Below are 24,855 nucleotides of genomic sequence, written 5' to 3' on the forward strand. Positions count from 1 at the left end.
TACTTCACAGGATCTCAACAGGAACGCAGAAAGATAATCCACTAAATAATCTTGAACATGTCTAGTACCTCATCAAACGTAACCTCAAAAGAGTAACTCTTACCTTCCTCATGCATTTGTTATAACCAGTGTTATTTTTCTAGAAAAAGAGGTGCCGGAACTCACTATGAACGCCTCCCTTGTTCTGTTTATAATGGCAATGGTGCCCACCTGAGAGGGGTCAGTAGTGAGTTCTGGTGAGTTCCGGCTGAAAAAAAGTCCTGATTATAACATGTTATTCAAATAGCAATTATTGTGGGGCTAAAAATGTAATCATAAGATGGGAATGATTAGAATCTGGAGGGTTCTGAGAAATGAAGGAGCTTGGGAGCTTGGAAGAGTTATTTCACAGTGGCAGCCAAAAGCAGGAAGAGTTTATTACAAGTCTCAGAAAATGCCATTATGGAATCTCCTTAAGTAAGGGAGAAGAGCTGGTCACAAATTGTTAAGTTATGGAAGAGTGAAAGGAAGTCTGCAACAGCCTGTTGCTGATTTTGCACTGAGGAACCTGAGCTCTATCACCATGGCAAAATGTCAATATTCAAACTTCTTGTGCCGGTTCACTCGTTATTGTTCCCTTGGGGCAAGTGTCTTCTGCACAATGACTCTCTTCATCCCCACCTCAAGAGCATTTACAGTAGCTTTTACTGTGAAACAATGACATTATTGGCTTTAAAAAATGAATTTATTTTATTTTATTTATTTTATTACATTTTTATTTCACCCTTCCCCCAAGGAGGATAGGGTAGCATATACAACCCCCCTCCTCCCCCTTTTTTTTGCCTCACAACAACCCTGTGAGGTAGGTTAAACTGCTGAGGGTGTGACAACATCCTTTGACGAGCATCATAGTTGAGTGAAGATTGGTACTTGAGTCTCCCTGATCTTAGTCCAACTCTCGTTCCTCTAGGTCTTCGCCACTGAAGACTCTTTGTGCTCCTGTCTGTAGATGCTTTGCTGTTCCACTAGACTTGCCTCCCAACTGCTGCAGGACCAGTGGGCAAGCTATCTTCTCATTGACTTTGGGTGGCAGGGCAAGGGAAATTGCACTTTAATGCAACTATGGGGAAAATCTGACACAAGGGCCTTCTTGGTAGTGGCATCCTGTGGAATGCCCGCCCATCAGATGTCAAGGAGATGAGTAACTATATAACCTTTAGAAATCACCCTCTATAGTGAAGCTTTTAAATGTTTTATTAGGTTTTTATATGATGGAAGCAGCCCAAAATGGTTGGCGCAGCCCAGTCAGATGGGTGGGGTACTAGTAATAGATTATTTTTTATTATTAAGGGCCACCAGGTTTCCACATTTGGTCTGTGAGGCCCTTTTTGGACAAGCCACACGTACCTGCTCATACCGGATGCCATCTATAATGTCAGGTTTCTGGTAGATTAGAGATGCAGCTGAGCCAAAAGGGATTTTTCCACCTTGCACAGTGCTTCGCAACTGCCGCCCCCCAGCTGTTCCTCAGAGCTTTCGAAGCACTATGCATGGCCTAAGGAGTTTTGAAAGGTAAGCAAATATCTACACGGTGGCAATGTTGGAACATTTGACTGGAGTCAAAAAAATATGTCATCAGTCAGCTGATTGGCATGCCAACCTTTCGCTTGGCGATTAGAAAAGAAATCAAAAGCCTAAGAAGAAAGTCTCCCATATTTCAATCAGAAGAAAAAGCTAGCATGGGCGCCACTGCTGATGGTACCTGTGGTAGGTGTTCAGCCTTTGCACCATTGAGACTTGCACACAAAGCCCCAAGTGTCAAAGGAAGGTAGGTGCTACTAACAACAAGGCTTATTGACTTGTGCTTCCTTGTTTGTAGCTGAAGCTCAATATAACTCCAAGTCTGAACACCCTGCAGGTAGATTGTATCTAAGGACTATAAGGAAGTGGTACCTGTCCTGTGTTAGGAGCTGCGTAAAACAAAATGATGGTTCTGAAGCAGAAATAGCAGGATGTCTACTGCACAGGACTGCAGAGTGGTTTTATGATCACTACGGCTCTGGATTAGATAACAAACATAGATCATCTCCTAGATGTTAAAGTCAAGATGCAAGAAGGGGGTCATAGAACAGGAAGAGCCCATTATCTTTACTGCACTGTCTTGGAAAGATTAAAGAGGGGAGCAGGAAGTTCCTTCACTAGAAACAGAACGAGAGACCTATCACACCATGCCTAAAAAAATACAGATGTGGCTCTCCTTTTTTCATTTCAGAGCGAAACTTTCTATATTTGGAGATTAATTAGAGGCAGCAGATGTTAAGACTCTTTGCAAACGGCTTCTCGGTTGTTCCATCCAAATGCTATTAAAAAATACCATATGGACATTTAACACATTTAGGGCAGTCTAGACACATCTTGATACAGGAGCGCTGATCACAGAAGAACGAACCAGAGATAGAGAGCGAGAGAGAGGGCACCCAAAGCAGAGGGCGGCATGGGGGCGGGGAGCAACTTTTAAATGCTGTTCATTCCACACTTGGAAACCAAAAAGGTAAAAGCTACACATATGCCAACAAACATTCGTCAAAATATTGCTAATGTTTTCCAACAAAGCAATTGCTTGCTTTGTTTTAATCCAGGCCATAAAGTTACCCGTGCAAAACTTCAGTTGACGTATATACATTCCATTCCTTTCCATGGGACTCGCGTGTTGGTAACTTGGTGCAGGGCTGAAGTCCTTAGCATTTATTATGTGCTGGGAAAGCGAGGCCTTAAAACGGAAGCTAATCGCCATAGCAGCATATTCGGGAAGGCTCTTCAGTCAGAAGATGTTGCTTGAGTCAAGTTACTCTGTTGACAGACAGTTCTATCGGTTCTGCGACTTTGTTAGCTTCTAGAAGGGCAGTTGACTGAGAATCTGTAATACTGACTACCTAGCAAATAAAATCTGAGGCAAATCTGATATCTTTAACAATGTGGAAATCACTGTGGCAAGGCAGCCATACATACGTGAAATATCCTGTGGCAAGCTTTTCCTTCTCTTTTATAAACTCCAAATGATGATGTGGTACCCTTCTGAGGTTCATGAGATCTGGGAGCATGTTCACAGAATCATCACCACTCTTTGGGTATCTTGCCACAGAATTTATCTAAATAAATTACAGAGTTTGGCCCTAAACTACCAGGAGTATGCAGCGGTCTAATGTAAGCATTCATGATTCACTAAAAAAGCACCCAGAACACAGAACGTACAGCCAGACTACAGTACAATTAGTAAAGGCGACAATTCTATTAAAATGAAAGTATTTCATTAGGCTAAAGTCTATATACAGTGTTAGGATTCCTTATAGACAGTAAAATCATCTATTAAGTTATTGTTTTAAGGGCACTATTATATAAACGTTTTGACTAATTTTTAATCTTCTCTTTGGCTCACAAATACACTAAAATACCAATAAACATTATTTAGAACTTTGATAATTATATAAATAGGATACATTACAAATGGAAGAAAATACAAGACAGCTCTTTAGCATGGTAAATCTTTGCATATAAAGAAAGCAAACAGTTCATATACCGAGAACTGAACAGTTATCTTGCTGGAAAACTATTACATTTAGTTCCTCCCTCCTCCCGCGGTCTAACAGTAATGTATACAATCTACACAAATCAAATTCTAAAAAATACAACAATAATATTATGGCCTATCACAACATCTCAGCTACTACTATCCCCTGATATGACAACTAAAGGGGGCATATATACATCTAGTAGGTGCTTCTTTTTAGGAAAGCGTTGCTGTTTCTTTTATACATCAGAGAAGCACCAGCAACAAAGTTTAAATAAGGTTAAACATTTTCCTTAGTTCCTAAGAATCTACATCTTTAAAAACATACCTAACTTCGTCTGGGATATGACATCGGCCCAGTTATTGCATGATTTACCTTTTAGATGAAAACATTAGCTTCCTCCCACCCCAGTCCTAAATATTTGCACATCCTGGCCGCGATCCAGTCAAAGCTAAGTCCTCTTAAGTTCCATTGATTCCAGAGGGGCTTCAAAATGCTCACCTTTGGCTTGACTGCGCCCATTAAAAAATCAGGAGAAACTTAGGGAGGTGGATGGTACCCAGTGCTATCCATTCAAACCAAGGGAGGTAACTCCCAAGAAATGAGGGTGTTGGGGTATAATCTTCCAAGCACAGCTCTGGTCAAGCCTCATTAATTCAAATGGAGCTGTGTAGGAGCAGTCCTTGACTGAGAAGACCTCTGCACTGGAAAATATACTGTGAATTACTCTTAGGCTCACCACCACTTTATTTATAATATATATATATATTCATTTATTTATATATTATATATATTACTGTACACATCTGTTGTGCAGAGTTCTTAATTGTCTATCTTAATACTATTAGCTTCCTGCTAACTAGATTTGCCAGGCTTTTAAATAAGGGCGGACAATGCATTTTAAGATAATATATTTTCCCCTTTTGGTAAAATAACCTACTAATACACATATATGTTTCATAATATACAGGGGGTTTTTTTGTCATTGTTTTTCTTTTCTTTTTCAAGGAGGGTGTCTCAGAAGAATCGAACATTTAGAAAGGGATTACCTTAAAATGTGTTCTACAGAAGTGGTTACAAAAACACCCAAACAAACCAAAACCAGAAGAAGCCAGTACCGGAAAATAGTGCTGTTAGAGAAGTAAAACGGGTCATTTGAAGGGATTACAGATCTTGCCCCAGTCTTTCTATCTCCTCAATGAGGAAGTCAATGTCAGACTTGGTAGCTGCAGGGTTTGAGACAACCATTCGGAAGAAGTTTGCTTTATCTCCCTGTGGCTGATATCCAACCATCGTGGTACCTGACTCCATCATCAGTGCCTTGATTTTGGGTGCGACCTTTTTGATTCAAATAGAAAAAGGGAAATGTTTAGTCCTTTGTTTCTTTACTGGAATAGCCACGTGAAAAATCCCCCTTCCTTATAAGATTTCTCGGGATCTCTGGATTCTCACAGAGAGCTAGACCTCTGGCCTTGGCCTTGGCCTTGGCTTAGAGAAGGTTGAGCCATCTTCACAGAGGTCAACTATTACATGGTTTTCTTGTATTTGTTTTACTGTGGGGCCTTGCCCTGAAATGCTTAAAGGTAAAGGTAAAGGGACCCCCTGACCGTTAGGTCCAGTTGCGGATGGCTCTGGGGTTGTGGCACTCATCTCGCTTTATAGGCCAATGGAGCTGGCATACAGCTTCCAGGTCATGTGGCCAGCATGACTAAGCCGCTTCTGGAGAACCAGAGCAGCACATGGAAACACCATTTACCTTCCCACCGGAGTGGTACCTATTTATCTACTTGCACTTTGACGTGCTTTCGAACTGCTAGGTTGGCAAGAGCAGGGACCGAGCAACGGGAGCTCACCCCGTTGCGGGGATTCGAACCACCAACCTTCTGATTGGCAAGCCATAGGCTCTGTGGTTTAGACCACAGTGCCACCCGCGTCCCTCTGAAAAGCTTAGGAGTAATTAAAATAGATACGATTACCCTATGTAGCTTTTCTCTCCTTTCCTCTGAGTCTGGGATCCCTCTGAGACTTGGTGGAATGTACCAGAAGCAAACATTTGTGTGTTCAGGCTATAAAGACAGAAACGAAACAAAGCAAACTCATCAAAATTGTAGGTAAATAAAATACTAACACAAAAATTCAGATTTCATTTTTTTTTTTAAAAATCTCACCACACACTAAACACTTTGGGTGATGTACCCCAATGTTACCCCCTGCTCCCCAAAGTTTAGGAAATTTAGGATTGGGAGTTTGGCTGAGCATGCAAGCGAGGAATAGGGAAGCTTGGATCAGGAGCTGTTGTAAGTCATCACTGTGAAAGGAACCTCCTCTCAACCACAACTGGAAATTTTGCTTGTTAATAAATAGCACCAGCCAATAGATGCAATTCTGTATGTAGCTACCATCTTAAGACTCTCTCTCTCCAGATCTTTTTTTACATTAGTTCATAATGAATATGGAATACAAACAGCCCATTTAGGACTAAGTGGATGAGAACACATTCCCTCCCTCCCATCACTCCTGTGCCAGCAAAATCCTCAGTATATACAGAAAGGCACTCTCTCCTGTTAAAAGACAGGGAATCGGGGTTTTTTAAGTTAAATAAGGAACTGGAGCACACTCAAGTGTCCAATCAGCCAAAGTTTATGAAGTGAAACCATCAGAAAGCACCAGTAGCAGAATTAACAAAAGTAGCAACCTTTGCAGAGCAGAAAATGAAGCGTGGAATCTCAGCTAAGAGCAGATTACTTTAGGGTTGCCAATCAGTTTATGAGCCTTATCTTCCTAAGGAAGCGCGGCCTTTAGTTGCCAGTGCCATTCGTTCGACTTGTGGCACATCACAATATCTTCTGAGGCGAAAGAGGGGAAGGGAAATCCAGAGAAGGTGCTTACAAAAGCCCAGTGGATTTTCACACTTTGAACTTTCCTATTCGGCGGCTTTGCAGGAAGAAGCGCAGGATTCCTGCCTCCGTGGAATACTCTCCAATGGTCTTTTGAACGGGCAATACTTCTTTGTTAACTGTTTGTGGTGGTGCATAAAGCCCACCCAAAAGTGACTCCAGATCAGAGGTGGATAGTGCAGTGGGGCAGACCTCCCGGTGGTGAATCACTGGCTTACTGGGAGCGATTGGCTCCCTTCATGCATTTGCGCTGTACCCTGCTGCCTCACGGCTCCCTGTAAGCAGCAACGACTCACGTGCCAGGTAGTCAGGTAAGTGCTTGACCTCCACCATGCTGCCCGCTACTGTTTGAGGTTTAGAGCATTGCAACGATGCTGAAATTCCACATATCCCTATGTTCATTTAGTAGCAGCTCCTATATTTTCCAATATACGTTCTCTGTCACGTTCCAGTTGTTAACAGCTGAGCCCCACCCATGTTGCAAACTGATTCGCCGCCAACACCAATTTAAAAAGCGTTTTGTCATGTGGTGTGGTGTGCTATTATTCAGCAAAAGGAAGCATAAAATCCTTCTTGGGCTCATGGAACTGGTTCCATGGTTTTTGGATTGCTGGCTTGTACATAGGGGTCACCAACATGGTACCTGCCTTCTATGGCATCTGCAATATCTTCTCTGCCTGCTGGAATTTGGCTTGAAAGAAGCCTTCTGATATTGACAACAGAGCAGGTTGTGGGGTGTGTGTGTGTGTGTGTGTGTGTGTACAGGGCCAGATTTAGGTTTGTTGAAGCCCTAAGCTACTGAAGGTAATGGGGCACTTTTTATATCCAGCTGTCCTTTGTCAACAACAAATTGTCACTGTTTTTGTGTTGAATATATGCTATATGGTAATTTATGGACCTAACAGGTATCTAAAGCCATTTGCACATAACAAAATATGTATTTTATCAAAGTAATTGTTGAACTGAAATACAGTTAAGAAGAAGTATATTAACAGTGAAATACAATTAAGAAGAAGTATATTAATAGTGAAATAATTATTAAGCTCTAACTTAAAATGATTTTTTATTCATAACAAACTTAATAATGCAAACCGAGCAACAGGAGCTCACCCCATCACAGGGATTGAACCGCTGACCTTCTGATCGGCAAGTCCTAGGCTCTGTGGTTTAACCCACAGCGCCACCCGTGTCCCTATAGCTTGTTTAGCTTATACGTAAATCCAGCACTGTGTGTGTGTCTACAACAGTTTCTCCAGTTTTCAAATGTGTCCACAGAGCCAAATAGAGCCTACATGCAAGCATCGTACAGTTCTAGTTGCAGCTAAGTACTTATACTGCAGTTTTGTCCTTTAAATGCAAGCAAGCAAGCAAACAAACAAAGAAAAACAAGTGACCATTTGCCCAGTTAGCTGAAACTGGGGTTGGGGTGGGGAATTACATTTCAAGGCATTCGTTGGCAAAGGCTGCACGAAAACCTGGGGCCTGCCGTGAGCCAACCAAAGTTCAGCACTTTTACACCCCATTGACTTCATTTGGTGAGTCAAACATGTAGTTAAATATCCCCCATTGAAAATAACACTGGCTTTAAAGTACTTAACTCTGGGCTGGATGGTGCATTTTCTATTCCCCAAATGCCCATTTTTAATTGAAAGTAGTTTGTGGCCCATTGCTTACCTCTCCTTCGAACACCATCTCAAACTCCTCTCTGTTCTTAATTTTATTATAGAGGTATTCTGCTAATTCAAGACATTTGTTGATCTGACTTTCGAATCCCACTGTACCCTGTTTTGAAAAAAAGAAAAAATATTTTTAAATTTCAGTTCTGTACTCTTCCTTGCACATATTTGCTCTGGTTAGCTTTGAGTATAAAATATTTGTCTTCAACTATATTTATTTTCCATGTTATTCTTTTAAATTCTGAAGGTTGCTAAACTATGGAATATTCTTTTGAAATTTTGAAGTTGTATATCTTCATCTTTAGGGTCTCTGTAATTTTTAAATTTTGAATCCACTATTTAATTTTACAAATTGCACCATGTTTCCTAGCCTGTGTGAAATAAGAATCTTTAAAAAATGAACTATAAATAATATGTCCTTCAAGCAGACCCGAATTTTCAATATATTCCTTTTTTAAAAGAAATACAGGTTTTGAAAATAGACTTACAAGCATATACACATATATTTAGTTTTACTTGAACAAAAAGAACCATTAGTTTAAATGCCTTTACTTATAAGCATTCTTTTGTTGTTTTATTTTCCTGTTACAAAATTGTACACAAATGAATAATAAACATGACCAGATAAAAATTAAATTCTTGTAAGCATTCTATTAAGCAATTGCCAAAATCTGTATTGGGAGAAGTTAGGGTTCTGGGGATAAGTCTATCCAAAAACAATTTTGTGGAAAGGAATGTGGTTTTGCTAAAAGTTTCCAAAAACTCCTTTCTCCCCCATCTGTGAAGATATAAACATTTGGGACTAACAGATTTGGATTTCTGGGAACTTAAGGCTACAGTGATAAATAATAATAATAATAATAATAATAATAATAATAATAATAATTTTATTATTTATACCCCGCCCACTCTGGGCGGCTCCCAACAGAATATTAAAAATACGATAAAACACCAAACATTAAAAACTTCCCTAAACAGGGCTGCCTTCAGATGTCTTCTAAAAGTCAGATAGTTGTTTATTTCCTTGACATCTAATGGGAGGGTGTTCCACAAGGCGGCACCACTACCGAGAAGGCCCTTTGCCTGGTTCCCTGCAGCTTCACTTCTTGCAGTGAGGGAACCACCAGAAGGCCCTTGGAGCTGGACCTCAGTGTCCCGGGTTGAATGATGGGGGTGGAGACACTCTTTCAGGTATACAGGGCCGAGGCCATTTAGGGCTTTCAAGGTCAGCACCAACACTTTGAATTGTGCTTGGAAACGTACTGGGAGCCAATGTAGGTCTTTCAGGACTGGTGTTATATGGTCTCAGCAGCCGCTTCCAGTCACCAGACTAGCCGCCGCATTCTGGACTTAGTTGAACTATCTTCTCACATAAAACTGATGTGCATTTTTCTGACATTTTATCGCTTACCTTGGCTTTCCACATCAACCAGAATTTGAATATGTCCACATGGCGACCACACTGTATTGCTTTATCCCCAGTGTCATAAGTTATATCGTATTGCTTGTCTTGTTGGAACAGATATCCTGCACACATCTGGTTGCAACCTTGAAGTATGCCCTGTTAGGAAAACACCCTCTTCAAATATAAGAAATCAAGCAGTAGATAAAATATAGTGTGCCGCATGCACGGAACGTATGTCACTTTCTCACTTCAGCAACTCCCCTCATTGCATGGCCTGCTCACGGCTGCAAAACAGAAAGCAGCATCTGCTGCCCATGCAGTCTTTTTTGCATGCATATTATTAGTTCTCCTGGATCTCAGACCAGTTTTGTGACTATTAAGCATGTAGCTACAAATACCCATGGCAGCGACTAACAGTGATCTTCCTATCCATGAGTTACATCATCCGGACAGGATAAACTCACCCTTAAAGCCCTCCACACCAGCAAAATCTGGCACTGCGCCAACGTAAAATATTACAATGGCGTAGCAACGTCCTTGTGACATCGGGAGATCTTCAACATGGCAGAGAAGAGGTGAATGGTGGGTGTAAAATGTGGCACAGTTAATGTATGGAGCCCCTTAAAAGCACATTGACTACTGTGGACTCAGTTACACTAGACAACTCTACTTATTTGATGTTCCTCGGTTATCCTTTATAGTGGAGTTTTTAGTAGGCAAGAAACCACAGTGGAATCACCAAATCCCATTTGGCAGGTATAGGAACCAGTTGTACCTACATCAACATAAGGCACTCTAGGTGCCACCAAGACTACAGGTGTGGCATGCCAATGCCACCCGGAAACCTTGTTGAAGGGTCGGAATAAAAATACTCTAAACAAATAAATCAAGAGCTTTTTTTTCAGCCCGAAGTCGGTGGAACTCTGTTCTGGCACTTCTCAGGTGGGTGCCATTGAATGAGGGAGGTGATCATGGTGAGTTCTGGCACCTCTTTTTCTATAAAAATAGCACTGAATAAGTCCAATAGAAAGGTAAGAAGAGTGAAAGTCTTTGGCCTTGTAGCTATAACAACCGCAGACTTAAATTGGTTTAGTAATCATGCTTTTTCCTCCAGGAAATCCTAAGGATTTGTAGTTCTTTGGGAGATCTCTCACAGAGTCCTCAGCAAACTACAGCTCCCAGGATTCTTTGGGACAAGCTGTAAAGGTAGAAACAGAACATATTTGTGTTTGCTCTGTACCATTTAAAAAGAAATCAACATGCAAGCAAACCTTTTCCCGAAGAAGAATGGCAGAACATTGTAATAAAACCCCCATCATCTTGTGTGGATTCCATGTGACAGAGTTGGCTCTACAAAAAGAAAAGAATGTGCTTAGAATTAATGTAGTAATTGATTTAGCCTTGCTGGATCCAGAGCAGGGCCATTTCCCAAAGTCTGGATCCTAGTGGGACTTACTTACTCTTTGAGATGGTTGGGGCAAAATATCTCCTGGCCTTACAAATACATCTCCTATCTGCAATATGCAGTTTGTAGCATATTTTCCCTCACTCCGATGTCAAGACCCTGCACCACCAGGACTAATAAGGTGAGAATGGTCTATACTAGGAATACAAGATGACAAAAATTGCCAATAGTCTTATTCTGTGGGGCAAGCATTGCAGCCAAAGGTTGGAATTGCACTAAGGGAAGCTGTCCTTTCGGAATTAATGTTACTAGTAAAGAGAGAATACTAAGAAGCTGATAGCGTAATGAATGGTAATTAATTACTGTCAAGTCTATGCTGATTAGCTGATACTGTAACTTCATTCCTGAAAGAGCCACTTTCTAGAAACAGAAGTGAGAATTTCTATAAGTTTAGGCAAACAGGATATTCATTTCCCACTAATTGTCCCCCCCCCCTTTTAAAATACAGTTGTTGACATGGGCTGGTGTTTGAAATTTCCTGAGATACGTAATCCCCACATTATCACTAAGATGTGCTAGCAAGTGATATGCAAAATCTCCTCTCTAGAAAATCAGCAATGGGCAAAAGGTGGATCAGGAATGACTGGCAGACCAGTTCCCTGAGAGACTAGCAGTAGATCAGCAAAGGTTTCTGACCTCCAGTAGATTAACAATACCAACGGTGTCTCTCTTCACCTCTTTTTCTGGCTGTTGAAATGAAGAAAATTTGGGAGATTTGGGCATGTGTTCGGATATACTCGGTGTCCTTCTTTAGATTTGAGTTTATGCCTGCCCCCACTAAGCTACTATGCAAGCACATCACACAAATTGGTGGGTCTCAGGGATATGGTAAGGTTAAGTCGTTCCCACAAGTCTGGACTCTGCCGATTCCTGCTCTAAATAAACTACAAGGTGCAGAGAATGTTGTCCAAATATAACAGCTTCTGTGAGAAAGCTGACATTATGACCCTTCAGTTCTGTAGATCCAGCCTGTTAAAGATATGAATCTCATGCAATGACCAGGGCGTTAAAAGTGTACAACAGTGGGACTGCTTCGGTGACCAAGATGATCAGGGGTCTGGAAACCAAGCCTTATGAGGAACGCTTGAGGGAATTGGGTATGTTTAGCCTGGTAAAGAGGAGACTATGATAGCCATCTTCTAATATCTAAAGGGATGTCACATGGAGGATGGAGCAAGATTGTTTTCTGCTGCTCCAGAGGGGAGGACTTGAACCAATGAATTCAAGGTACAAGAAAGGAGATTCCTACTAAACATCAGGAAGAACTTTCTGACAGTAAGAGCTGTTCGACAGTGGAAAAGACTCACATGAAAGGTGATGGACTTTCCTTCCTTGGAAGTTTTTAAGCAGAGGTTGGGTGGCCATCAGTCATGCATGATCCAGCTGAGATTCCTGCATTGCAAGAGTTTGGACTAGATGACCCTTGGGGTCCCTTCCAACTCTACAATTCTGTGATTCACCATTATTGGCACATATTGTTTGTAAGCATGTTGTTGGTCTTTCCAAAATTGGCAAGTGTTGCCTGTGGCAACTCTAGTTAGAGAGTGTGTTCCCTTCCCAACGCACACAGATCAATGCAGTCGATTAATGCAAAAATATAATAAATAGCAGAACCACTGGGGCCAGTTATTGCCAATTACTGATGACAACTCCAGCCTTGACCAGGGTGGAAAGTAGGCCACAAGCTGAGCGCAGTTCACAGAGAGTGTGACTGGGAAGTGACACAAAGCTAACAGCTGATGCAGACAAAAGGTCTTGCTAATTTTTGTCCCAAAGCATCTCACTCATGAGACATTGTATGGGCAATCTATCTGGAAGATAAATTGTATATCGAGGAGTTAGTGATCTAACATGGTTGCCCTACTTGCCTCTGTTCCTTCCCCTTCTTATCTCTTGTTAAGTTATTTGATGGCATGAGAACAGCCTTTAATGTCCTAATCAGTTGGGAGGAAGCGATAGTGCTAGGTACCTTCTTTGATGCTGAACATTGTTTTGAGAAAGTGAGGCATTGGGAGGAGGTGGCTAATGAATAATCTGCAAATAGCCAGTAATGAACGATCTGCGTAGCCAGTCGGGCAAGCCACACAGGCTTGTTGTTGTTTAGTCTTTTAGTCACGTCCGACTCTTCATGACCCCATGGACCAGAGCACGCCAAGCACTTCTGTCTTCCACCTCCTCCCCCAGTTTGGTCAAATCCTTGTTAGTAGCTTTGAGAACACTGTCCAACCATCTCGTCCTCTGCCATCCCCTTCTCCTTGTGCCCTCAATCTTTCCCAACATCAGGGTCTTTTCCAGGGAGTCTTTTCTCCTCATGAGGTGAATCGGATGGTTGTGGACAGAGTTTTGGAGAAGCTCGTGCACAGACTGATCGGCCGCAGGGCCCTGCAAACTGAGGCTACCTGGGGGAGTCACTTTGCCGCTTCTTGAGAGCTTCCAAGTGGCAGATGGAAGTGCTTGCTTGGTATGTATATATCGCTTGCTGTTTTGAATAAAATCTTTAATCTTCTCACTCACTTGTGTTTTGTATTACTTCTGACTCTCATGTTAAAAGAACCACCTTGCATTTGGCAAGACAGGCACGAAGTCTCTCTTGTTTCATTCTGGTATGTAATGTAAATGTGAAACTTACACTGACATGAAAATTCTATTTTGCATAAAACTGCTTCTGTTCTACATGGACACATGGAATATTCCCCCCTCACATTGGACCTTTTATATTCTTGTCAATTGCTCTTTTTAAAAATTCTATAATATTTTTGAGATAGGGGTTTATCTTCTCTAGGTCTTTGCAAAATGGCATATGTACCATGGAGAAGTTTCTAACTAAATAAACATGCAAATGAGAATGATTCAATACCTTTCTATGCCACTCAGCTTATGACGATGCTTCCTGGACATTAGCAATCCTCCGCCCCAGGCAGCCTGAAAGTGATGGAAGAAAGTTCAAAGGCTTAGGAGGAACCCTCCAAGTATCTGACACTCCACAGTTAGCAAAAGGATCAATGCTGTCAAAACTCTGGGCACTAAATTTCTGATGAAAACGTTCATGATTTCGCAAACAGGCGCTCTTCTTAATTTTGCACTTTCACACAAGGAGAAGTGGCCGCGTGTTACTACAATACAAACACTAACAAGCAGAGTTGCTAGGAGGATCCTCTTTTCCTCTTGAAAATGGTAAAAAAATCAATATTCGCGGTGCAATCCTAAATGTGTTTATTCAGAAGTGTTGCATGTAAAGACCCCCCAAGACCTCTCAAAGAAAGACACAGTCAACACCAATATTAGTTTAAGGTTATTGGACATAATTTTGGCCACAACTTTATTGATTACAGAATGTGAGTGGTTTGCTTAGGCATTGGTTTGACTAGCTGCACCTACACCTCTGGCAGGGCAGCACTGATAATTGGGCAGAAGTCAGTAAAGGTAAACAGACTGGGGGAAGCACTGGTCCTACCACAGACACAACCTCACCCCAAAATGCTCCCAGGTGCTCTGGGGTGGCCCGAAATCCTGGAAGGGGATTGGACAAAAGCATGGCGAGCCCCTGGATTCCTTTAACAGAATACCCTATCGCACATTGGGAGGGGCGGGTGTGACAACCTCCCCTCCACCACACTTTGAACCAATGCCTAACCGCCAAACCTTACAAAGTTGTGATGATTTGCTACGGGGCAGGCGGAACCCAAGTGGCACCAGCCAATCAGCCGAATGGGAAAATTTCTACCGGGCCCCTGCCCCAACAGCCAGAATTGCCCCAGCAACCCATTGGCCAGAATTGCCCCAGCAACCGAGGGACCCAATCGGGTTGTTGTGGCTATCCAAACGATCCCACCCACACAAACAGCGAGGCCAGTCTCACTGCAACACGTGCCCTCCGTGGTGAGGACATGATTTGTGAGTCCTCCTGCTTTCAGTGAGATTTTATTCTTTGGCAAGTGTGTATGTGCATAGGATTGCAGCTCGTCTTACTCACGTCCACATGGAGCCAAAGGTTGTATTTATCGCAAATGTCCGCCATCTCCTGAATTGGATCAAAGGCCCCATAAACTGTTGTGCCAGCAGTTGCATTCACATAAAGGGGAACATATCCCTATGAGGTAAGACAGAGGATAAAGTTCATGAGGAAACAAAAATGTTGGAAACCGAAGCTAACTTCAGTTATTGCAACTGATTAGAAGTCCTTTCATTAACTTTTCTGCCATGCATATTTTTTAACTGTCACACCTTCTTTCATTGGTTCCCCCAAAAGTCCATTTGAGGACTTGATGCAATCACCAGTGGATAATAAGTTTCTCCCCTTGCTGGGGGCCTGGGGGGGGGGGCAGTGGAACTCCAGCAGCAAAGGGTTAGTATTGCACTGTAAATTAGTTTATTATTTCTTCCTTAGCTTGCCTTACACTGTGTGGTATGCATTTATGTAGAAGACAAAATGTATGTTACTTATGTTCATCTAACTAGGAAATATATTCAGTTTTCCCCCCTAAAAAACAAACGTCAGGGTTACCTTTTGTTTGGCTTCCAGAATTTTGGCTTCCAAATCAGCTGGTATTATTTTGCCTCTGCAGTCAACGTGAAAGACAAAAACAAAGAATATTTTTAAACAAATGAATAAAGACCAAATAGAAGTGAACACTAACCATAGTTTAATTAATTAAACTGATCTAATTAGTAACAACATTAGCATCTTGTTGCACAGTACAAAAAACAAACAAACTCAATACAGCTAGTTTGCTATGGGAGCAGACCTTTCGTTGCACTTTATTAAAATCACATTTTCTGTTCCAAAACCAAGCGCAGCTCCAGCTTTCTTTATTGAGTAGTGACTCTGCAAAAACAACAGCGACAAAAACTCGTCAGTCCTTTTAGAAAGGAATGAAAGAAAATGAAGTCAAGTTTAGTTGTGTAGTAGCAACGGTTGCCAGCAGGAGATGCCCTAGCCGCTCATTGCAAGTGCCACATACACAAAAAAGGCTGTTATATACTTTTCTGTGGCAGCTGCTTCCAGGCACAAACCAACCATTTAGAGCAGGCGTCGGCAACCTAAGGCCCATGGGCCACAAGCGGCCCATGGGGGTCGTTTAACCAGCCCATGGACCCTCGCCGCCTGCTTGGTCAGCTCCCATGTGATGCACTAAACCGGCGTGGAGCAGAGCGGAGACCGTCTTCTGTGACGCTGGCAGGCTTCTCATTGGCTGCAGGAAGCTCCTGAAGCCAATGGGAAGCTGCGCAAGCCTCCTCCATGTTGGAAGGAGCGCTGGAAACAATATTTGCGCATGTGTGCTTGTGCGTGCAGACACTCCGGCCCACTGCGGCGCCTGCGGGACCCTGAACCGGCCCAAGCCACAAAAACTTTGCCGACCCCTGATTTATAGGAAGCAGTTTGAATGCAGAGGTAAAAGTCAGTGGGAATGGTCTGGAATAAGTGCTGAAATAAGGGTCAGACATGATTTAGGAGCACCACAGCAAGCTATAAGCTCTAACCATTCCAAAAAATAAAATAAAAAAGGAAGAGAAAAAGCAACCCAAAATATTATTACAACTAGGTCCCCCAGCTTGCTATGCGGAAAGGTAGGAGCAGTGCCTAAAGATTAAAAAGAGAGATACAGTGGTACCTTGGTTTAAGAACAGCCATGTTTACGAACTATTCGGTTTACAAACTCCGCAAAACCAGAAGTAGTGTCCCGGTTTGAGAACTTTACCTCGGTCTAAGAACGGAAGCCGAACGGTGGAAGGGCACCGGTGGCGGGAGGCCTCATTAGGGAAAGTGCACCTTGGTTTAAGAAAGGTTTCGGTTTAAGAACAGACTTCCAGAATGGATTAAGTTTGTAAACTGAGGTACCACTGTAGATACCAGGAATCAGATCTGTGGGGTGGGAGATTCTGTTCCTTGATTCTGTGCGGACAAGCACTTTGTACACACGCACAGGCACTTTATTCGTTATGTAACATTACTATGAATGCTTCAAAAGGGGGCAGGGGAAGTGTTAATTAGTTGAGGACATGGTAAGCTCTAAACAGGGGTCAGCAAACTTTTTCAGCAGGGGGCCGGTCCACTGTCCCTCATACCTTATGGTGGGCCGGACTATATTCTGAAGAAAAAAAATGAACGAATTCCCGTGCCCCACAAACAACCTAGAGAATCATTTTACATAAAAGGACACATTCTACTCATGTAAAAACACGCTGATTCCTGGACTGTCCGCAGGCCGGATTGAGAAGGCGATTGGGTCGCTTCCGGCCCCCGGGCGTTAGTTTGCCTACCCATGCTCTAAGACAAATTAAAAGATATTTGGGGTGACTGAGCTTTGTGGGTAACGTGAGGTATCACAAGCAACCACATCAAATGCTGCCAAGTAAATAAGACATCTTTTGTCTTCCTTACAACCTCCTTGTCCCCAACACTGCGCTACAGTCCGGTTTGAGGGAAATCTCTGTCAGAGTGCGGCGAGCGGTTTTGTCACAATGAAACATTTGCAGGTGGGGGGGGGAATGTAAAACCCACTTCCGTGTGGCAGCCGTGCCAGGCATACTGCCTCCAAAGTGAGCTTAGTGACAGAGATGGCGGCTAGAACCAACTCTAAACAACAGCATCCTCAGAGGACCAACCATCCTCCTGTTCAACAGAACCTCCATCTAAGTAGTTGGAGGTCATTTTCTGTGACAGTTTTAGGACCACCCCAAAATATGCAATGGGTGATGTTGAAATCAGGCAGTCGTACCCCTTCAGAATTGGGCTGATGGTGATGGAATGGCATCTTCCTTAGCCCCCCTCCCCAACAATTGCAGTAACAACAGTTAATTAAGCTTGTTGAGCTCACATGTTCTGAGGTAAAGAGGACCAGTTTAGGCACTGCAGCCATGCCTTTGGTTTTGACTTCTGGGAAATATTTGTAGCGGGCAGCCATGATGCTATACATGTTGGATATAGCACCACCTGTAACAAGAGAACATGATAATAGAATGTTAGAAAAGAGATAAGAGGGAGGGCGGGAAAAGTTTGGTATTGCGAATGGAGGCAGAAAAGCATAGCTGGTGAAATGTGTTGTGTACATTTCATACAGGCATGGCGGAATTTAGAGCTGTGATGCAACAGAGTTGTTTGTGGTCTTCCCTCGACCCCCTAAGTTAACCTGCCGCCTCACTCTGCCCAATGGTAGGACCAATTGTTGTTTTTAATTGATCCTCTTAAAATGGCCTAGCAGATAGTAACTGATGCTTTTAATGCTGTTTTTAAACAAAGTAATTGTTAAGTTGTGGGTGAACATATCAGACGACACAGCGATTCCTCAAACAGCTCTTGTTTATTCACAGGCCAGAACAGAACTGAACTGAAGGGTTCAGCCAGCCTGCTTATACAGAGCTCCACTACAACGCAACAGTAACCATTTTCTGTAACTATCCAATCACTGAACGTCACTTTCGATCCCTTATTTGCATATGTGGACCTGAACTATCTACAGTATCCCCCTGCTGGCCCAGGGTGAGAACTTCAGTACATAACAGTAATAAAGGTAAATGGACCCCTGACCATTAGGTCCAGCATACAGTTAAAAGCATACATGCTCAGCAGCTAGTTGTCTTTTTCCAGCCTTAACCGACAACTTGGCATTTAGGGCAACATGTCAAAAATGGAACTTACCCGGTGAGAATATTCCATCTCCATCTTTATTTGACCATCCGATAATCTCTCTCATTTTTCGAAGCGTGATTTGTTCCATGAGGACAAAAACAGGTGCAATTTCGTATGTAAACCTGGGTACGTGAATAGACATTTGAAAAAAATAAAATAAAATAAAATAAAATGCCAATACCTGTTTCACAGGAATGAATATAAAAATGTTTATGCTTTCTGAAAAGATACTATTGCTTTTACAACCTTTATGGGACTCAGCCTACAATCCTATGCCCACTTAATAAATTGAGTGTATATGTCTACTTACAGGTAGACATGTACAGGACCGCACTTTCAGTTAACAACAGTCTGTTGTTTAAAACATTCAAGAAATGGGAGGAGAATCCTGGTTGACAAAACAAGCATGAATACTGGGACATTGAAACTCTGTAAGAGCTTAAAAACATTAGCAGGATTCACATAACACTTGTAATTTAAATTAACAAAGATAAAAATGGAGTATAACAAATTTAGATAATTAGAGGCAGTTAAAAGGGGAAGTACTTTGGAATCCAAGGGAGGGGTGGGAGGAAGTCCTGGGGTGAAGGGAACCCCGTAAAGGTTTTGATATGACTATGGTTTTGTGAAATTAAGTGTATATTTCTGTGTGTACAGTGGTACCTCAGGTTAAGTACTTAATTTGTTCCGGAGGTCTGTTCTTAACCTGAAACTGTTCTTAACCTGAAGCACCACTTTAGCTAATGGGGCCTCCAGCTGCCGCTGCACCGCCAGATCACAATTTCTGTTCTCATCCTGAACCAAAGCTCTTAACCCAAGGTACTATTTCTGGGTTAGCGGAGTCTCTAACCTGAAGCGTATGTAACCTGAAGCATATGTAACCCGAGGTACCACTGTATATGTATATGTGTATATAAAAAAATATGTTTTCTTTTTTAAAATTTGAAAAAAAAGAAACTGGGATTTATTCCTGCAAAAGCATGGGTCAGCAAAGCTTTTCATCAGGGGGCCGGTCCACTGTCCCTCAGACCTTGTGGTGGGCCGGACTATATTTTTTTTTCGGGGGGGGGGGGAATGAACGAATTCCTATGCCCCACAAATAACCCAAAGGTGCATTTTAAATAAAAGCACACATTCTACTCATGTAAAAACACGCTGATTCCTGGACCGTCCGCAGGCCAGATTTAGAAGGCGATTGGGCCGGATCCGGCCCCCGGGCCTTAGTTTGCCTACCCATGATCTAAAGATTGTTCTGGAAAGAACTGTGTAATGGGGTATATCAGAGTTTCCCTTGCCCCCTGATAAAAGCCACATTTGAAAAGAACGTGCAACACTGACTCCACTTCTTTTTTATTACAAAGGCAGCACCTGCTATTTACTGGAGCTTTGTTACATCTGCCCTCTACAAGTTTTGAGGCTCAGGCTTTAAAGCAGTCCGGGGCGGGGGGGGGGGGGAGCTTTCCTACAGTAAGGAACAAATAGTTGGTTTAAACAGAGGCCCCAATCTTAGAAATGGAAACTGGCAAATGTAGTGACCAGGGGAGGGGACAAGGCCCCTGGGTTACAAAATACAACACTTGTATCTTCTCCCATGATTTAAACAATCTATGGCCCTTTAAATTGTAGGGTAGGGGGGTTGTTTGTGTTTGTTTATCACTATGCTGTGTAGTTTTGTGTTTTTATACAGTGGTACCTCGGGTTAAGTACTTAATTCGTTCCGGAGGTCCGTACTTAACCTGAAACTGTTCTTAACCTGAAGCACCACTTTAGCTAATGGGGCCTCCTGCTGCTGTCCCACTGCTGGAGCACGATTTCTGTTCTCATCCTGAAGCAAAGTTCTTAACCTGAAGCACTATTTCTGGGTTAGCGGAGTCTGTAACCTGAAGCATCTGTAACCTGAAGTGTATGTAACCCGAGGTACCACTGTATTGTAAACTGCCTGATGATCCTTGGATGAAGGATGGCACAGAAATTTAATAAACAGATAAATAAATATCAATTAATCTGCGTTTGACCATACATTTGTCTTGCTCACAGTTTACACATAAACAGTAAGAAGGAGACAGCCACACCGAAGCAACCTTTTCATTTTTGGCAGCAGTTCCTTCATCCAGGCAGACTGACAAGAGTCTGTCATGACCTGGAATACAAAAGAGCTGGGAGAAAGCTATGAAGCTGAGAGAGTGAATTGACTATATCCAAACCAGGCAGAATAGCTTTCAAATGAAGAGCAGCAGTGCGTCTAGGCTTGCCAAATACAAATCGAAGAAAGTAGGACTGAAGTTGTCCTAGAGGGAGATTTAAAATATGGAAACCAAGTAGGTACTCCAAAAAGAATCTGGGATGCAATTTCAGCTTTAAAAATACAAGAGGCCACTGGGATAGATCTGCCACCCTTTGCACTACAAAGTAAACAATTGTGTTCACACTCTGTTCTGCACTGGCTCTTGGCAGTTTCTTTTATGAGACAACTTCATTGACTACAGTGGTACCGCGGGTTACATACGCTTCAGGTTACATACGCTTCAGGTTACAGACTCCGCTAACCCAGAAATAGTACCTTGGGTTAAGAACTTTGCTTCAGGATGAGAACAGAAATCGAGCGGCAGCAGCACGGCAGCAGTGGGAGGCCCCATTAGCTACAGTGGTGCTTCAGGTTAAGAACAGTTTCAGGTTAAGAACAGACCTCCGGAACAAATTAATTACTTAAACCGAGGTGCCACTGTATAGTTATCCCGGAGTCATCTGAGTATCTGACATGGTTCTGGGTATATAAGGATTGTTGTGAAGATAAAAAGAGGCGCGGTGGGGGTGGGACTGCATGTTTGCCAACTTGAGCTCCTTTAAGGAAAGGTGCAATATAAACATAATTAGAAAAATAAAAATAAAACTTAAGGGGCAATTCAAATCCCTGGGGCTTGAAAGAACAACGCAACCATATCATCCCTGCTGCTCACAAGGGCCTTGAGGGAAGTGGGGGGGGGGGGAGCCTCTTGAATACACCACATCTTACGCTAGCATAGCAAAGAACCTTAAAATTTGCCGTCACATGACACTCAGAAATTCAGTGGATCCTAAAATCGTGATATGGAATTATGAAAACACCGACGACAAGAGGCAGGACTATGATGATGTGGAAAATGCTTTGGAATTCAGAATGCGGGAAGTCAAAAAAATCAAAATTACAATTTGGAAGACAATTGGACTTTTTTATTTTAGTTTTTTATTTTTATTGGATTTGATTTGATATGATATGTTAATTGGATGTTCTTATTGGAAAATTAATAAATGTTTAAAAAAAAAGAAAGAAAGAAATTCAGTGGATCCTCTGCCAATTCAGCTCTGAACCCTATTTTGGGGGATTTGTGCTGGCTATCACTACTAAGGATGCTGCAGGCAGAAGCTTCTGCCCACCAGCCATTTCAGAGGGTGCAATGGGGCAGGGGTCCTTCACTGACAGAAGCTGGTGGGTCCAGGAAGGGATGGACAGAGGATTACCTGCACCCCATCCAACCTCTGTCCAGCACAGTGCATTATGGATTGGGACTTCTCTGTTTAGCAATTTTTTTTTATATCCTCTATGATTCCATGACTTCTATATACAAAAATTTACAAAAGTCAATTTAATAAATTAGATAGTTCCTTGAACACCCCCTGCCCCCACAAATATCCTTTAATTTGTTTTCCAAACTTTTAAAAATTACAGTGGCCGTAGCATTTGGTGATTATACCACTTAGCTTTAGCGATTATAACTATATTGCTGGTGAGGCTGCAAAGTGTTTTAGTTCAAAGAGTGTCTTATTCCTATTTGGAAAACATGTAGCCAGAACGCAGAGAGAGGCTGTGAAAACAGTAAACATCAGAAGGCTTCTCACAAAGATAATTGGAAATATTGAACTTGAGCTTTAAGAAACACCAAAACCAATTATTTGTGTGGATTTATTCTGCATATACTCCCCAAGGACAACTAATTATACCATACCACACAATCAATACCTGTCAAGAGTAATTAAAAAGGATGATTTTCTAATTACCAATTACAGATAACAAGAGAGCAGTCCATGGCTTTATCCATTTAATGGGAAGCAAGAATCACTGCATGTTCCAATTAATGTATTTCTGCCCCGTGTACTAAAATTTCAAAGCATGTTCTATTCTTCTATTTCAGGACAAATAAAAGTCTAAAGCAAAATTACTATTCTCATCAAACAGGAAGTTGTTCCTTCATTAAAGTTCCAGGCAAAACTCTTCACTCCTCCACAATAAAGGAAATAAACCCAAAGAGAATTATAGCTAACTGCCACAATAAAATTTTTCTACTGCTGTGGTTAAGACCAGATAGATAACTGCAAATTTTCTTGTAGCCCAATCGCAACAGCTGCAGCGATTTGTGCCCAACAGCTAACTAACATGGCATCCCATGTTTCCTCCTCCTTCTTTGTCGAGCACTCGTAACCGAGTTAATTGTCTTCCATGAACACAGTCTTAACAGCAAGTCCATAAGTGACTGTGGAGGCCAATTCTGGATCCACACATCCTTCCACAGTGGGGACATAGGTTTCCAGGCGGGAGTTGATCAAGGTGAGGGTTTGCCAAACATGCCTTCTTCTTAGCTTGTTTCTCCCTTTTATCCTGAGTTTGAGTGTCTTCAAACTCCATGACATTTTTGGTAAAGGCTGTTCTCCAATTGGAGTGCTCGCAGGCCAGTGATTCCCAGTTGTTGGTGTTTATACGTTCTTTTAGATTTGCCTTGAGAGAGTCTTTAAACCTCTTTTCTTGACCACCAACATTACGCTTTCCATTTTTAAGTTCGAAATAGAGTACGTAGTTGCTTTGGAAGAGGATAATCAGGCATCCAAACAACATGACCAGTCCAACGAAAGTGATGTTGAAGAATCATTGCTTTGACGCTGGTGATCTTTGCTTCTTCCAGTACACTGGAATTAGTTCGCCTGTCTTCCCAAGTGATGTGTACATTTTTTCAGAGACACTGTTGATGGAATCTTTCAAGGAGTTGGAGATAGCATTTATAAGTGGTCCATGTTTCCCAAGCGTACATGTAGGGCATGAGTAACTTTGCCCGGCTTGTCCCCCTGTAAAAAAAACCCAATCCTGCTACACGTTTCAAAATGAATGTGGTGCCAAGATGGCATAGTGGTTCAGGTATCAGACTGGGAGACCAGGGTTCAAATCCTCACTCAGTCATGAAGCTACGTAGATCCCTTGGGTCAGCCACCAACAATTGGCCTTTCCTACATCACAGGGTTGTTGTGAGAAAAATATGGAGACAGCTCCTTGGAACAAAGGTAAGATATAGATACAAGCAAGCAAGCAAGCAAGCAAGCAAGGAAGCAAGGAAGTTGGCATTCAATCAATCAATCAATCAATCAATCAATCAATCGTGTCTGTATACTACATGTACCTATTAGTATATCTTGTTTCGCATATATGGTCAGGCAACAGGGACCCCTGACCAATTTTATGCACTCATAAGGGAAGCAAAGGGGAAAGAGAGATAAATAATTAGCACGTTTCCATGTTTCGGAAAATGCTGCGCATATACAGAGTAATTCCCATGGTGGGCCTGCTTTAATATCTTACCATTAATCAATTAATCAACATATTTATACCCTGCCTTTCCCCCTGTACACATAGGACCTCCAGCACAGACCACAATTATAACTGATACAATGAAACAATAACAAACAGCATATAAATAAAGAGCAAAGTAAAATGACAGCAGATAAAAGAGCATAGAAGCCGTGGGTAACATGAAACAAACAGGAGAGAGAGAGAGAGAGAGAGAGAGAGAGAAAGAAAGAAAGAGTATAGTTTTGTTTTAGCATCTGAAAATCAGCAGGGAGGAAACTAAGTGAACTGCCTGGGCTAGTGAGCTCTGCTGACAAGGTGCTACCACCAAGAAGACCCTATTTCATGAGACCACTGGCCAACATGGACAAGTTATTCCAAACATGGGTTCTGGTCAACTGCATCATGCTGTACCAGCTAAAATATCTCAAGTATCCTTCACAGAGTGTGTTGTTTCTGTTCGGCTTGGACGTGACCAAGTCTTTGGAATACCCACGGTCTTCATAATGAGTTGAGAATGTTTCTGGGGTCTTGCGAACAGTTGCATTCTAAAAGCAATAATTTGTTTAACTAATGCACTGAAGGACTTTTAAATGGATTTCTTTGGCTGATATTGTCAAAACGTATTCCAAGGAAACACGAGC

General features: G+C 42.1%; 1 protein-coding gene across 1 annotated transcript in view; it reads right to left on the reverse strand.

Moving 5' to 3' along the window:
* Positions 1-710: 710 nt before the first annotated feature.
* The window catches only part of LOC308458351 (glutamate decarboxylase 1), a 69,754-nt gene continuing 45,609 nt past the window's right edge, over positions 711-24,855 (reverse strand). Inside the window, exons 7-17 of the mRNA XM_080973332.1 lie at positions 18,631-18,743; positions 17,810-17,925; positions 15,737-15,816; positions 15,496-15,550; positions 14,965-15,081; positions 13,849-13,913; positions 10,798-10,876; positions 9,533-9,682; positions 8,120-8,227; positions 5,525-5,614; positions 711-4,886 (exon numbers count right to left, since the gene is read on the reverse strand). Of these exons, the coding sequence (XP_080829458.1) occupies positions 4,713-4,886; positions 5,525-5,614; positions 8,120-8,227; positions 9,533-9,682; positions 10,798-10,876; positions 13,849-13,913; positions 14,965-15,081; positions 15,496-15,550; positions 15,737-15,816; positions 17,810-17,925; positions 18,631-18,743 (1,147 nt within the window). The 3' untranslated portion in view covers positions 711-4,712. The remainder of the gene's footprint in view (positions 4,887-5,524; positions 5,615-8,119; positions 8,228-9,532; positions 9,683-10,797; positions 10,877-13,848; positions 13,914-14,964; positions 15,082-15,495; positions 15,551-15,736; positions 15,817-17,809; positions 17,926-18,630; positions 18,744-24,855) is intronic.

This window comes from Podarcis pityusensis, assembly GCF_964106645.2.
Source record: "Podarcis pityusensis genome assembly, chromosome: 1".
Classification (NCBI taxonomy): domain Eukaryota; kingdom Metazoa; phylum Chordata; class Lepidosauria; order Squamata; family Lacertidae; genus Podarcis; species Podarcis pityusensis.